The sequence below is a fragment of the Ceratotherium simum genome, chromosome 21, assembly GCF_057802395.1.
Source record: "Ceratotherium simum simum isolate JZ-2026a chromosome 21, ASM5780239v1, whole genome shotgun sequence".
In the NCBI taxonomy this organism is placed as follows: Eukaryota; Metazoa; Chordata; class Mammalia; order Perissodactyla; family Rhinocerotidae; genus Ceratotherium; species Ceratotherium simum.
Genome location: NC_141920.1, coordinates 22,463,229 through 22,476,096, shown reverse-complemented (window position 1 = coordinate 22,476,096; position 12,868 = coordinate 22,463,229). Strand labels below are relative to the sequence as shown.

At 40.9% G+C, this 12,868-nt stretch overlaps 1 protein-coding gene across 3 annotated transcripts in view; it reads left to right on the top strand.

Annotated features, from left to right (window-relative positions):
• CTNNBL1 (catenin beta like 1) overlaps positions 1–12,868 on the top strand; it is a 158,824-nt gene that overhangs the window by 25,922 nt on the left and 120,034 nt on the right. For all 3 annotated transcript variants that reach the window (XM_087445287.1, XM_087445286.1, XM_087445288.1), the window contains exons 2-3: positions 3,244–3,435; positions 7,437–7,543. In XM_087445287.1, coding sequence (XP_087301413.1) covers positions 3,244–3,435; positions 7,437–7,543 — 299 coding nt within the window. The remainder of the gene's footprint in view (positions 1–3,243; positions 3,436–7,436; positions 7,544–12,868) is intronic.

Sequence of the window (12,868 nt, the reverse complement as noted above, 5' to 3'; positions counted from 1 at the left end):
CTAGAAGTTAATATCTGGGTCAGGGTGTTGTTAACTTCACAGTTTTTAGTGGGGACCTTTCAAAAACAAGACTTCAGCTTTATATGAGTCCATATTTTATTCATTGTTGCTGGAAAGACAGTTCCATTTTGGCTTTATCAGGGAACAGGAACCCCTCGGATGAAAATCCCCTAGACCATATTGGAGTATGGAGCCACTAACTGGGCACGTGAAATGGAGCTAGGTCTCTGTTGGGCTACATCATATGTGTAAAATACATCTGCCAAATTACAAAGACTTAGTATGAAAAAAAAGAAGGTATTGTATTGTATTAGTAATTTTTTATATTGATTATATGTTGAAATGTTACTATTTTGGATATATTGGGTTAAATAAAATATATTATTAAAATTAATTTCACCTGTTTCTTTTTACTTTTTAAAATGTGGCTACTAAAAAATTTAAAATTAGATCTATGGCTTACATTAATATTTTGATTGGACAGCTATGTCCTAGACTGTTAAGCCCAGTGACAGCAAAATAATGTTTGTCTTATTCACACTTATGTCCCTTGTTCCTAGCACCAGTGCCTTATACATAGTTGGTACTTAATAAATATTTGTTAAATAACTGAATCCTAACCTTTGATATTATTCAGAGTGGTCAAATTTCGGAAATGAGCAGAAACTTCTCTATTTGGAGTGTATCTGAAAAAGAGACATTTGAGGGTTGAGAAGAGAAGAAAAGAACAGAAGTTCTTAAAATTTTGCCTTGGGAGAGAAAAATGCTGAAATAAAATATATCAGGGCCTTTGAACGGCTTACCCATCTGTTGGAGAGGGAGGTGGGAGCTGACAATGTTGGAGAGGGAGCCATGTCAGAGCATCTTAATGGGTTCTGCTATGCTCTGCCACAGAATTGTCGTGAGAGGACTAGTACCCTGTGTGAGGGGGAAGGGAGTTGGAGAAACAGTTGGTGAACCAGACGTTGCTCTCTTAGGGATGTTGCACTTAGACTTTCATAAAGATTAACAAAGCTATTCTTGTCTCAAGAATCCATACTGGCCCTGTCCTTGGCTACATCCTCGTTTAGACATTATCCTAATGGAAACCTGGGACTGCTGCTAGGCCAGCTGGTTACTTGAGGACTCTTCAAGCCTTGGAATTTTTTAGTAAATTATTTGTTGAAGGAATGGTTTAACAAATATTATTTTAACTTCGCCAAAGTCTTCTATGACGTATTTATGGGTATATGTTCTTGCCTGAAGTCCCTCAGATCTGTCCAGTTAGGGTTCTGGAATCCTGGTAGATTAGCAAACTTCCCAGAGATCAGGTTCAACTTTTAGAAGGCACCAGGTTGTCTTTGCAAGAGTTCATTAAAGGATCTCAGACATCCTGTCTCTCTGCTTATAAAATAGAACTGTTAACTACCTCTCTTCCCTAGAGATGTGGTGAAGATTAAAAGAGATGCCTTAAGTTCTGCAGAAGGAAATTGCTATTTCAGTGGAAATTATTAGAGGTAAAAATGAAACTCCTCCCCGACCTCTGAAGTGTTTGTTTTAAAGAAGTGGATTGGAAGATGCATTTAAAAGAGACATTGCCAGTGTTCTTCTATTTTGCGTTTCTTAACTGAGGCGGTATTTAGCTTTCTCCTTTTAATTGTGGTCCACTGCCTTTTCTCTCTGCCCTCAGAGATAAACAATCCAGAAACCTCCTTTCCGTGGAGCACTATGGAGCTCATGCTTTGACTTGGCTGCCGTAGCAGGCTCATGCTAATCAGAATCGCAGCAGGGCTTGTTTTATGAGCCTGAAAGAATTAGTGCTCCCAGGGGGCTGAAGTTCCTTACCTGCTGGGGAGCTACAGATTTCTAGTTTGAAGCCTGCCCTCCTTTAGGATCAAGCTACCTTTCCTTCCCGTTCTTACATGAAAACCACTACCTCATTTTTCTTGTAGTCCATGGTTACTGACATGTTGACTTTTTTTTTTCTTCTGATGTAGACCAGTTATGATTGCAATAGGTTTTTGTAATTTTTGTGTTTATGGAAATAGAGTGTGATCATTGAAATTATAATCTACCCCAGGGTGGCTAGGAACAGAGTGAAAAATAGCAGGTGGTACCCCTCAAACCAAATTGTCTAATGCGAGTTTTCTAAGCAGTGTCATATGCTTAGACTTACTGAAGCACCTGGTATGTGGAACCAGCAGCGTATATGAATTTAGAAGGAATGACTTTGCACCACTGGATAGAGGAGTTCAGTAACAGTGTGGGTTATAAGTCACAAGGTGAGATAATAGAAATAGAAATTTGTATAATAGAAATTTGTCTGTTATCACGAAACAACTTAGCCAGCTGGCAGTGAATGTGGCATTTTCTTCTGTTTGGTAGTAACGTACCACATCGCACCTACCACACTGTTGGTGTGTGCAGTTATTATAACAGATAAAGAAAAGCTCATTGAAGAGCCTAACACAAATGTTTTGTGATGGGGAAGATAGAATCATGTGGATTACCTTATATAATAATTGTATATATTTGTTTAGCACTATTATAATTTAGAATTCTTTCACTAAAGAACCTTTGCAACCTTTTGGTCCAAACTTCCAGTTATAAGATGAGTAAGTTCTGGGGATCTTGCAGTGTCAGAGGCAAAATGAGATCCTGACAGTATGGTGGCAAGAGCCCTGGAGTAGGAGTTAGGAAGTGCCAATTCTGTTTTCAGTGCTGCTGCTGGTTTTGTGACCTTGGGTAATACCTGACTTCTGGGCCTTACTCTCTTCTTCCTTAAAGTAGGAATTTGGAGTACAGTAGACCCTTGAAAGTTACATATGTAATATTCTCTGTTTGAACTACTTGTGACTGTAATCTTTCTTAGACATGAATTAAAACCACATGCTAAGGGATTGGTGTTGGGGATTGTATCCTAACTAGTCAATTGAGCCTAACCCAGGGTCCCCATCTCAAAGTGGCTTTGTTCCCTGGGATTTCTGTATATACAGGAACTTTTGTGAAGTGGTAAAACTTTGCATAGTGAAAAATTCTTTAGAAAAAAAAGCCAACTACCTTGTAGGTGACTTTAATTGTGTATTTATAGAATCATTAAGGGTCTGAAAAATAGCTGCTTAGAACTTTACTCCATTTTGTGGGAGAAATTGTATGGTGCTTTTCAGTTGGGGAATTCCTGAAAGCTTTTAGAATATTTGCAATGTATGCCCTTCTATGTCTTTTCCAGCTCTAAAATCCTGTGTTTTTTTTCCTCTTTCTCAGCCCAATAGAGGCACGAAACGTCCCCGGGATGATGAAGAGGAAGAACTGAAAATGCGTCGGAAACAAGCTGGTACTCGAGAACGTGGCCGCTATCGGGAAGAGGAAATGACTACTGTGGTAGAAGAAGCAGATGATGACAAAAAAAGGCTGCTTCAGATTATTGACAGAGAGGGGGAAGAGGAAGAGGAAGAGGTAAGGTGCAGAGATAGACTGGGAACTGAGTTGGCTGGCCGTGACACAGGATCTGTAGAGTGTAATTTTGGGCCAGATTTCTCTGAACTTCCCAGCTGAATCTATAAAATGGGGTTAAGAATACTTACTTCACAGTGTTGACGTGAAGGTTAAATGGGATAATGGAGTTGGAAAAGCATTTTGCAAAGTGTAAAGAACATTACAGACAGAGTTTTTAAAATTATTCTGAATTATGTGTTATAAATGAGGCCCAAGCACTGAACTGTGGGGCTATTGATTATTGACTGAGGAGGGTCAGGGACACTTCCTAGACCATACAGAGGACACATAGAAAGCACTCATATCTTTGAATGTAGTCAGTAGTCTGAAAGAGGAGTAGAGTTTTATCAAATGAGTGGAAGAAGGGCTTTTCAGGCAGTTGAAATGGCATTAGCAAAGCCACAGAGGTGGAGAAGTTCAAGGGAGAGCTAAGGGATTAGATGTTTAGGTGTGACACAAAATACAGTTTAGGGAAAGAGATGCTTAAGTGCCTTTCTGTTTGCTGTTCCTCGACATGCCTTAGGGCCTTTGCATTCCTTCCTGCCTCTGGACGTTTTTTACTTCTGTGCCATCTGCTGGAATGTTCTTTGTCCTCTAAACCAGCTTTTTCAGGCTGATTTCTTCTCATTCAGGTCTCAGTTCAGATGTCTCCTCCTCAGAGAAGTCTTTCCTATCTCTGACGTAGCCCTGCAAGTTCTTCTCTCATTCTCTTATCACTTTATTCTGTATATTGTCTTCACAGCACTTATTATGATCTGAAATTCTTGTTTGTTTATTCTACTCATTTGTTGTCCTCTCCCCAACCTCCTGTGAAAAGAGGGACTGGCTTACAGCTGTATCTGTAGCACTCAGAGCAATGCCTGGCTCTTGGTAGGCCCTTAATAAATATTTATTGAATGAATAAATGAATGAAGCTGAAAAGAGTAGAGGTAAAATATCAGTGATTAAAAATAAAATGACCTTACCTTTGTGTCTTTTTAAATCCTTAAGTGTTAACTTGTATGTTATTTCACTGAGGCATTTTGTTCAATATGAATTATGGAAATAGATTCTTGAAAGCCAGCTGTTTTTTGGTTCCCTCAAAGACATGATGCTAAGTTTGGATTTAAAAAATGAAGCTGGAGTGTGAATCTGAGAGAAAAAAAAATTGATTCGTATTCCAAAAAGGTCTTTACTATGTTATGACAATAAGTCTCTCCTCATTAGGATTTGTACCAGTGCTAATTTGGGGGTCTGCTCCTAAAAGATGGTGACACTTTGGAAATCTGTGGTGAAAGACAGTCCTGAATTTCCTCTCTGAGGGCAGCAGCCCTGTCGGGCTTAGACAAACAGGGTGTGTAGCATGTCCTCTCGCCCTCCCTCCTCACTAGCTTCTGCTCAATCTGTTAGCCTTGCAGCAGCACTTAATTGGCAGGTATAATTCTCGTGTAGGGCAAGGCTGGTACTGGAGGATTAGGATAGTAGCTGTCATGGGTAAGTGGTTTCTAGCTTGGGAGACAATTCTAGGCTGGGAGACCAGCCCTTCTGTTAAGGGACAGGGAAAAAGAGATCACTTTGTAAAAATGACACATGGAAGGCTACAGGTCCAGGAGTTATTTTCTCACTGCCACCAAAGTCCTATTTGATGAAAAACAAGTGATGTTTGCCCCTGTGAAGTCACATGAACTTGTAAAATATTATTGTCCTTTTTTGTACTACATCACCAGCATTTATCTTGCTGAAATCTCCCTCTGGTTTCTGACGTTGAGCTATTGAAGATACTGCTGTGGCCGATGACTAAGACTGATAATTCAGTTTTCCCTCAGTGTTGGAGAGAAATTAAAGGAGGGAAGGCCAAACCCTGGAGAAGCTAAGACGTTGGGAATCCTGTGAGAGCTGTATCAACACTAGTAAGGTGTTTTCTACAGGGTGGGCAAGACGTTAGCTAAGGGAAAGAAAAGCAGTGTGTGTGGAGGTTGCTTAAAAGTGATTTAACCTTTTCCTAGAAATTTAGATTATTTTAGTTAAATCCTAGTGGTAAGTTGGGTACATTGTGCTTATTGCTAATAGTAACAGTAACAGCTTACATTAATATAGTGTCATATAGATTATAGTAAACAATATTCTGTACCTCATCTCTTTAGGTCATCTCTCTGACCTTGAGAGATACAGGTAACATTTTTGCCCTCCCTCCCTGCCTGCTTTTCTTCCTTCAACAGATCTTCACTGGATGCCTGCTGTATGCCAGGCACTATAATGGGCACTGGAGAGTCAACAGTGAACAAGTAGACATGGGTCACTGACAGGGGTATTTGCCCTGGTTTGGGGTTGGAGAGAATATCTGGGCCAGATCCTGCTAGACCTTCCTTATATAGGTCATGTGAAGGATTTGGGATTTTATTCTAAATGCCAAGTGGATGGATTCAGGAAAGACTTATGTGGTAGAATCAATTGAACTTGGTGAGGGTTTGAGGATTATATTCAGCAAAATAACGTTGGACTCTGGGTCCTAACTGAGCCAGGGCACTGACTTCAGTTCTTGCCATGTCAGGGAACCTCTCTTTAAGTTGTGGACACTGGGGAGGGGGTGGAGGTCTGACAGAGTACCTCAGGGTCCAGGAGTTGTTGATAAAATCTAAGAAATGTGTCCTGCTCAAGATGAATTTATAGGTATCTCTCACTTAAAACCCAATATATGGGGCCAGCCTGGTGGTATAGCAGTTAAGTTCATGCGCTCCACTTCGGCAGCCCAGGGTTCAGGGGTTTGGATCCTGGGCGCGGACCGACGCACTGTTTGTCAAGCCATGCTGTGGCAGGTGTCCCATATAAAGTAGAGGAAGATGGGCACGGATATTAGCTCACGGCCACTCTTACTCAGCAAAAAGAGGAGGATTGGCAACAGATGTTAGCTCAGGGATAATCTTCCTCACAAAAAAAAAAACCCACAACCCAATATATGATTATCGAAATTTAATAAAATAATAGCTAACATTTTTGAGTACTTACAGGATTATGGGTTGATTCAGTGCTTTCGAAAATAATCTATTTCAGGTTCTCTTAATAGCAGTTTCTTTATTGCTGTTAGGTGTGAGTTATGGTTAACGACTACAGAGCTATGAAGCTAGGAGTTGGGAGAGTGTTAGGGAGGCAGAATGCATTGCAGCACATTACGTTAAACTGGAGAATAAACTGAGGAGAAAACGTTCCTGAAATTTTAGTGTAGATTTTTTGGAGGAAAATGATTGAGTTTTCAAAAATTCATTTTATTTACCTTTGTAGGTATTATTCCAGTGTATGAAGTAAGAAAGCTCTGTATGGTCTACTAAGTTTTTTATGCTTCTTCAGAGCGAGGTTACTAAATTCTTGGTCCATATTGAGATTCCAAGTACCTGTCTGATTCCCTTCTCAGCAGCTAGTAAGGACAGGTACAGTAATGTCTAAGAAACGCAGAGCAGTGTCTATTGCTAATTAACAACCATTCTTATCTTACGGGCGGTACAAAAATAGGCGGTGAGTTGGATTTGGCTTGTGGACCATAGTTTGCTGACCCCTGGTGTGGGGAAAAGATTGACGGCCACTGTCACAACTCAGGGTTTGACCTTAAGCCAGTTCTTTTAAACCTCTGAGTGTTATCTTACGTACAACAAAGGAGAAGGACAAGGTAAATACTAAATAATATTTATCTAATACTGTTGCTTACTTCATGCCGTATAGTATGCTCAAGAGATATTTCTTGAATGAGTGAGTCTTTAACACCTTAAATTGAACTTCCTGTGCTAAATGTGGGGCACACAGAGTGATAGAAAGTAGCATGTGATGTAGACCCTTAACCCTCATTCTAGTGGGCAAGATGAAAGTAAGTACTGTACAGTTAACCCAGAAAGGTGAGTGGCAGAATGGCATGTAAGAGCCACAGGAAAGTAGTGATTAGTGAATAAGAAATCCCTTTGGATGAAATTGTTGCGTTTGTCCCTTTATACCAGGAGGAACCATTGGATGAAAGCTCAGTGAAGAAAATGATCCTCACGTTTGAGAAAAGATCATACAAAAACCAAGAGTTGCGGATCAAGTTTCCAGACAATCCAGAGAAGTAAGGCTCTGTTTTGCTGATACTCTTTCTCCTCTGAGGTGTTTTATTTGCTGTTTTTGTTCTGTTTTTTGTGGTTTTTTTCTGCTTTGGTTTTTGTGATTTGGGTCAGCAGTCCCAGGATAACTGACTTTCTAGTGGGAAATCACTAGGACTCAGAGTCAGTGGTACTCAGGGGTACATAACAGAATCAGCAAAGGGGAAGTGACACATAAGGCAGAGTCTGGAGAAATTCACATACAGGCTTCCTGTGTTTTCTCTCTCTCGCTGGGAGGGGTCAGGCAGACATGCTCCTTTCTCCAGCAGTGAAATAATCAACACATGTGCAGTGTTTCTGTCCAGGGAAGCCCATTTGAGACTCTGAGTCCAGGGGTATTTATTGAGGACAGGTCATGTAGGCATTCTCTGCCAGCAACAGCTATCAAAATTCCAGGTCCCAGGAGGAAAGCAGATGTTCGGTGCCCTAGGTGGGCAAAACAACTGTATCATTTAAGGAATGTTTCAAAAGCCAAGTTCCCAGATACCAGCCTAGGACCAGGCCCTTCTGAAGATCAGGCCTGTTATGTTAACTCTTTTCTGTATTATTCTTCTCAAGGCCCAAAGAAAACTGACCATGGCTGCCATTACTGATAGCTTTACTGTTTAGAAAATGCCAAAGGTTGGACAGGTATTGGTGTGATTCCCACATGACCTTAAATAAATCAGTTCTCCTTTCTTAGCCTCAGGTGTGTTATCTGTGTAAAGAAATAGTGCCTCCTTCACAGGGTTATTGTGAAGATTAGATGAAAGTAATTGCAAGTGTTTAGCTCAGTACCTGGCACATAGAAAGTACTCATCAAATGATAGTATGATTGTCCCTACATCCATTCCTCAGTGCACCAGGAAGTGCTATCGTGAGGAATCTGATGTCTTTCAGTCAGTCTTGAATCCTAACTAAAGGGCTTTTCATATTTATACAGATTTTAATGTTCTAAATTTCTCTCTCCCTCCCTTTCTTCTTCCCAGGACATATACTTTTAATGAATCTCAATATACCCAAAACTCTTAGGCAATTAAGAGTTGAATAGTGTAGTCTTTGCGCTCAAGTTTATAGATTACTCGGGAGACTGGCTATAAATGCACAGTAGAAGGAAATATACTTTAAAAGAGATACAAGCAGAGTGCTGTGGGAGCATAGAGGAAGAAACAGTGAATACCAAGTTGGGGGCTGTTGAGGGCTTCACAGAAGAGGTGGTATTTGAGCTGGGCCTTGAAGAATGATTTTGGTCTTAGTAGGCAGAAAAGAATGTGGAAAGACATGCCAGGCAATGTGACTACTATGAACGAAGGCACGGGGCTATCAGAGGGTGAGTCATCATGGCAACCTGGTAAAGCTAATGTGGTCCCCTGTGTTCTCTCTACTGTAGATGAGGAGGTAAAGAGAGGAGAACCTGGTTACTGGACCCAGGGCCAGAGCCCTCTTTGACAGGAGGAGTAGCTAGATAGGAGCTCAGCTTTCCCAACCCCAGAATCCTATCAGGTTTTGTGCTGACCTCCATCATGCAGTAGCCCTTGTCGTACTGCACTGTGTGTGTGTGTGTGTGTGTGTGTTGTGTTTGATTACACAAGTTATACGTGAATACATTGTCATTGTAAAAAATACCAACAGGGCGTAAGTAGAGTAAAAAATGAAAGTTCCCAGTGGCTCGAGCAGTTAAGTGCGCACGCTCCGCTTCAGCGGCCTGGGGTTCCCGGGTTCAGATCCCGGGCGCGCACTGATGCACCACTTGTCACGCCATGCTGTGGCGGCGTCCAGTATAAAGTAGAGGAAGATGGCACAGATGTTAGCTCAGGGCCAATCTTCCTCGGCAAAAAAAAAAAAAAAAAAAAAGAAAAAAGAATCGGCATCGGATGTTAGCTCAGGGCTGATCTTCCTCTCACATGCACAGAAAAAATGAAAGTTCTCTGTCACTGCGCTGACCCCCTTTCCATTCCCCTGCCTAGAGATGGCCCCTGTGAACACTTCTGTTAGTATCCTTTTAGGTTGTTTTCTGTACACTTATTTACATAAAAATGTAAATATGCAAAAATTTTTTTCTTACCTAAATCATACTGTACCTATTGTGCACCTTGATTTTTTTGGTCACATAACATCTTTCCATGTTAATACATGCATATTTACCTTATGTTTTGTGACTGGTGCATAATATTTCATGGTTTGGAGACTGATTTATTATTTTTCTGTTGATGGGCATTTGGTTATTTTAAATATTGGCTTTTATATCAATGCTGTAGTGAACCTCTGTGTACATGTGTTGTAGTGTACATGTATTTCTGTAGGATAGATATCTAAGGGTTGAATTTCCCAGGTTGAAGGGTATGTACATTTTACACTTTGATAGCCACTGGCAAATTCCCTACTGTGTCCTTTAATTCTCCCACCAGCAGGTCTCTCCCTGTGTTCTTGCCCACAATGAATGTAATCAGTCCTTAACATCTTTACCATTTGTTTTATTGTTATTTCTTTACTCAGTGGTCTTCCTGCATTAGATTCTGTGTCCCTTTTAGGAGGTGGACTGTGTCTTGTTTGTCTCTGTTTGTAGTACCTTGCACAGTACCTGCCATACTGTAGGTGCTCAGTAAACAGGAGAGATCTTGTATAATTGATGCCAGCTTTATTACATCCCCATTGCTCAGAACCTAAGGGTACGTTATGAGGAAGCTATGCCGTAGGTTGATAACATTGGAAATTTAAGAAATCCAGTTTAGGGCCGGCCCGGTGGCTTAGCGGTTAAAGTGCACGCGCTCCGCTGCTGGCGGCCCGGGTTCGGATCCCGGGCGTGCACTGACGCACCGCTTCTCCGGCCATGCTGAGGCCGCGTCCCACGTACAGCAACTAGAAGGATGTGCAGCTATGACATACAACTATCTGCTGGGGCTTTGGGGGAAAAAATAAATAAAAAAAAATCTAAAAAAAAAAAAAAAAAAAAGAAATCCAGTTTACTTCTTGGAATGCCAGTATTGCCTTTGTCCACTTGGTAGGTGTACTTCTGTCAATTTAGAGCAGTGAGTTTCTGCAGGTTATGTTCACCAACTGCATCTTAGGTACCACAGATGCTCTAGTGTTACAATTCATAAGCTGGTTTTTAGAAAATGTTATTTTATTTTAAAAAATCAACAGTGTTTTCCATTCCAGACAAAATTTTATATACTATTTTAGTTTTTAAATCTGAACATTTGAAAATTGAAATTATGCATAAAGAACATTTTTTTTCATGTCCAAAAGCAGTTAGGAAACCACATTGTGTTTTAACCTTGAGTTCTTGAATTCTTACTGGTACAGTGTCTTTTATAATTCTCTAGATCAGCGAGGTGCAATTAAGATGAAAATTGTTAGAATGTATTTGAATGGAACTTTCTGGTTGAGATCAGAAACATTCAAATTTATTTTCCCATATATACGGTTGTCATTTTGATTGCATACCCAAAAATGCTTTTCTTCACTTGGCTACATTTCAGATTTAATTGACAATTCTCCATATATAGCCTCTACTTTGCACTGTGTGATCTTTCTCTCAAACATCACATTGAGTAGAGTGGGCTATTTCCCTATTAAGTCCTTCAGTAGTTCTTCTCTTCATTTTTGCAGGGGCAGAATTTTTTAATTTAGTGCTTCTCAAACTTTTTAGTCTTAGGACCCCTCTGTACTCTTAAATTATTGAGTACCTCAAAGTGCTTATCTTAGAAAGTTCTAGAATACATGAGCACACATTTCATTAGCTGTCAGGGCAATGTTATCATCACATATTGTATAGCCGTCTGGAAAACTCCGCTGTACACTCCTGAGAGACTGAGAGTGAAAAAGACAAATAATGTTTTAGAATTATTATAAAAATAGTTTTGCTCTTAATAGACCCCTGAAAGGATCTCCAGCCACCTCCTACTTCCATGTTGGGGTCCCAGGACCACACTTTGAGAACTACTGATTTAGTTGGGCGGAAGAAGCATCCTATTCTCTGTGCATTGATAGCTGGTTTTGTGATTGCAGGAGGACTCATTGGTTTCTGTTGTTTTTCTGCTATTTTTGAACTTTGCTGGTCGTTTGCTAATATTCACTCTTGTGGTTGAAGGAGAACATCCTGCTGGTCTGAAGCAAATGTACATGGGCAAGCTAGCAGACTGTTCTCCATCATACCAGATGGAATCGATGACCCCGTCTCAGCCTGGGTTACTGTTTTAATATGTTGCTCTATTGCTTTCCCATTGACCTCTAACTTGATCCTTTCCCCCAGCTGTGAGTCATCTGTTGCTGAAGGTGTGCCTAACTCCTAGACAGCCTTCTGCAGATACTGTAGTGTGTGCTTTAAATGAGTGGCCTTGTACTTTGTCAGCAAAAAGAGAAGAAAATTTTGTTATAGCATAGCAGACTTGAGGGTGCCCAGATTCGTTGAGCACCTACTATATGCCAACTATTGCTAGGCTCTTTATAATTATTTTCTCTTTTAATCCACTCTATAATTCAGCTAGGAAGATTAAGCAAGCTGAGGTTTAGAGAGAGTTAGCTAATCTGGACCAGGTTGGGGTCCTGTGCTCTGGGTTCCAATGGCAATTCTCTCGGGCAACACCCGACATCCTCACAGTTAATTGTACGTAATAGGTTGTTCATATTACTGCTAGGCTAGGAGCTCCATGAGGACAGCAACTGGGATTTTTTTGTTATCTGTTATATCCTCAGTACCTAGCACAGTGACTGGCACCTAGTTTGTGCCCGATAAATACTTGTTGACACACTGCTCATAGTTACATAGCCAGTAATAGTGTGGCTGGGAGTGGACTCAGGTCAGTCTCATTCCCAAGTCAAGGCATTTCCCACTATATCTCATCACTCATGTAACACTGGACCCCAGTGGTATTTTTATGGTGTTTTCCTGCTCATAGTCGACTTTTTTCTTGTTTTGATAATTTTCTGACTTTCTAAACTTAAAAAACATTGGGGTGGGGCCAGCCTGGTGGTGCAAGCGGTTAAGTGCGCGTGTTCCGCTGCGGCGGCCCGGGCTTCGCTGGTTCGGGGATCGCTGGTTCGGATCCTGGGCGCACACCGACGCACTGCTTGGCAAGCCATGCTGTGGCGACGTCCTATATAAAGTGGAGGAAGATGGGCACGGATGTTAGCCCAGGGCCAGTCTTCCTCGGCAAAAAAAGAGGAGGATTGGCAGATGTTAGCACAGGGCTGATCGCCTCACAAAAAAAAAAACAAAACATTGGGGTAAGATTGCATATTTGGAAGAATTTCAAAGTTGGAAGGGACTGAAAGGTCTAGTCCATTCTCTCTTCTAATTCTTGATTTTT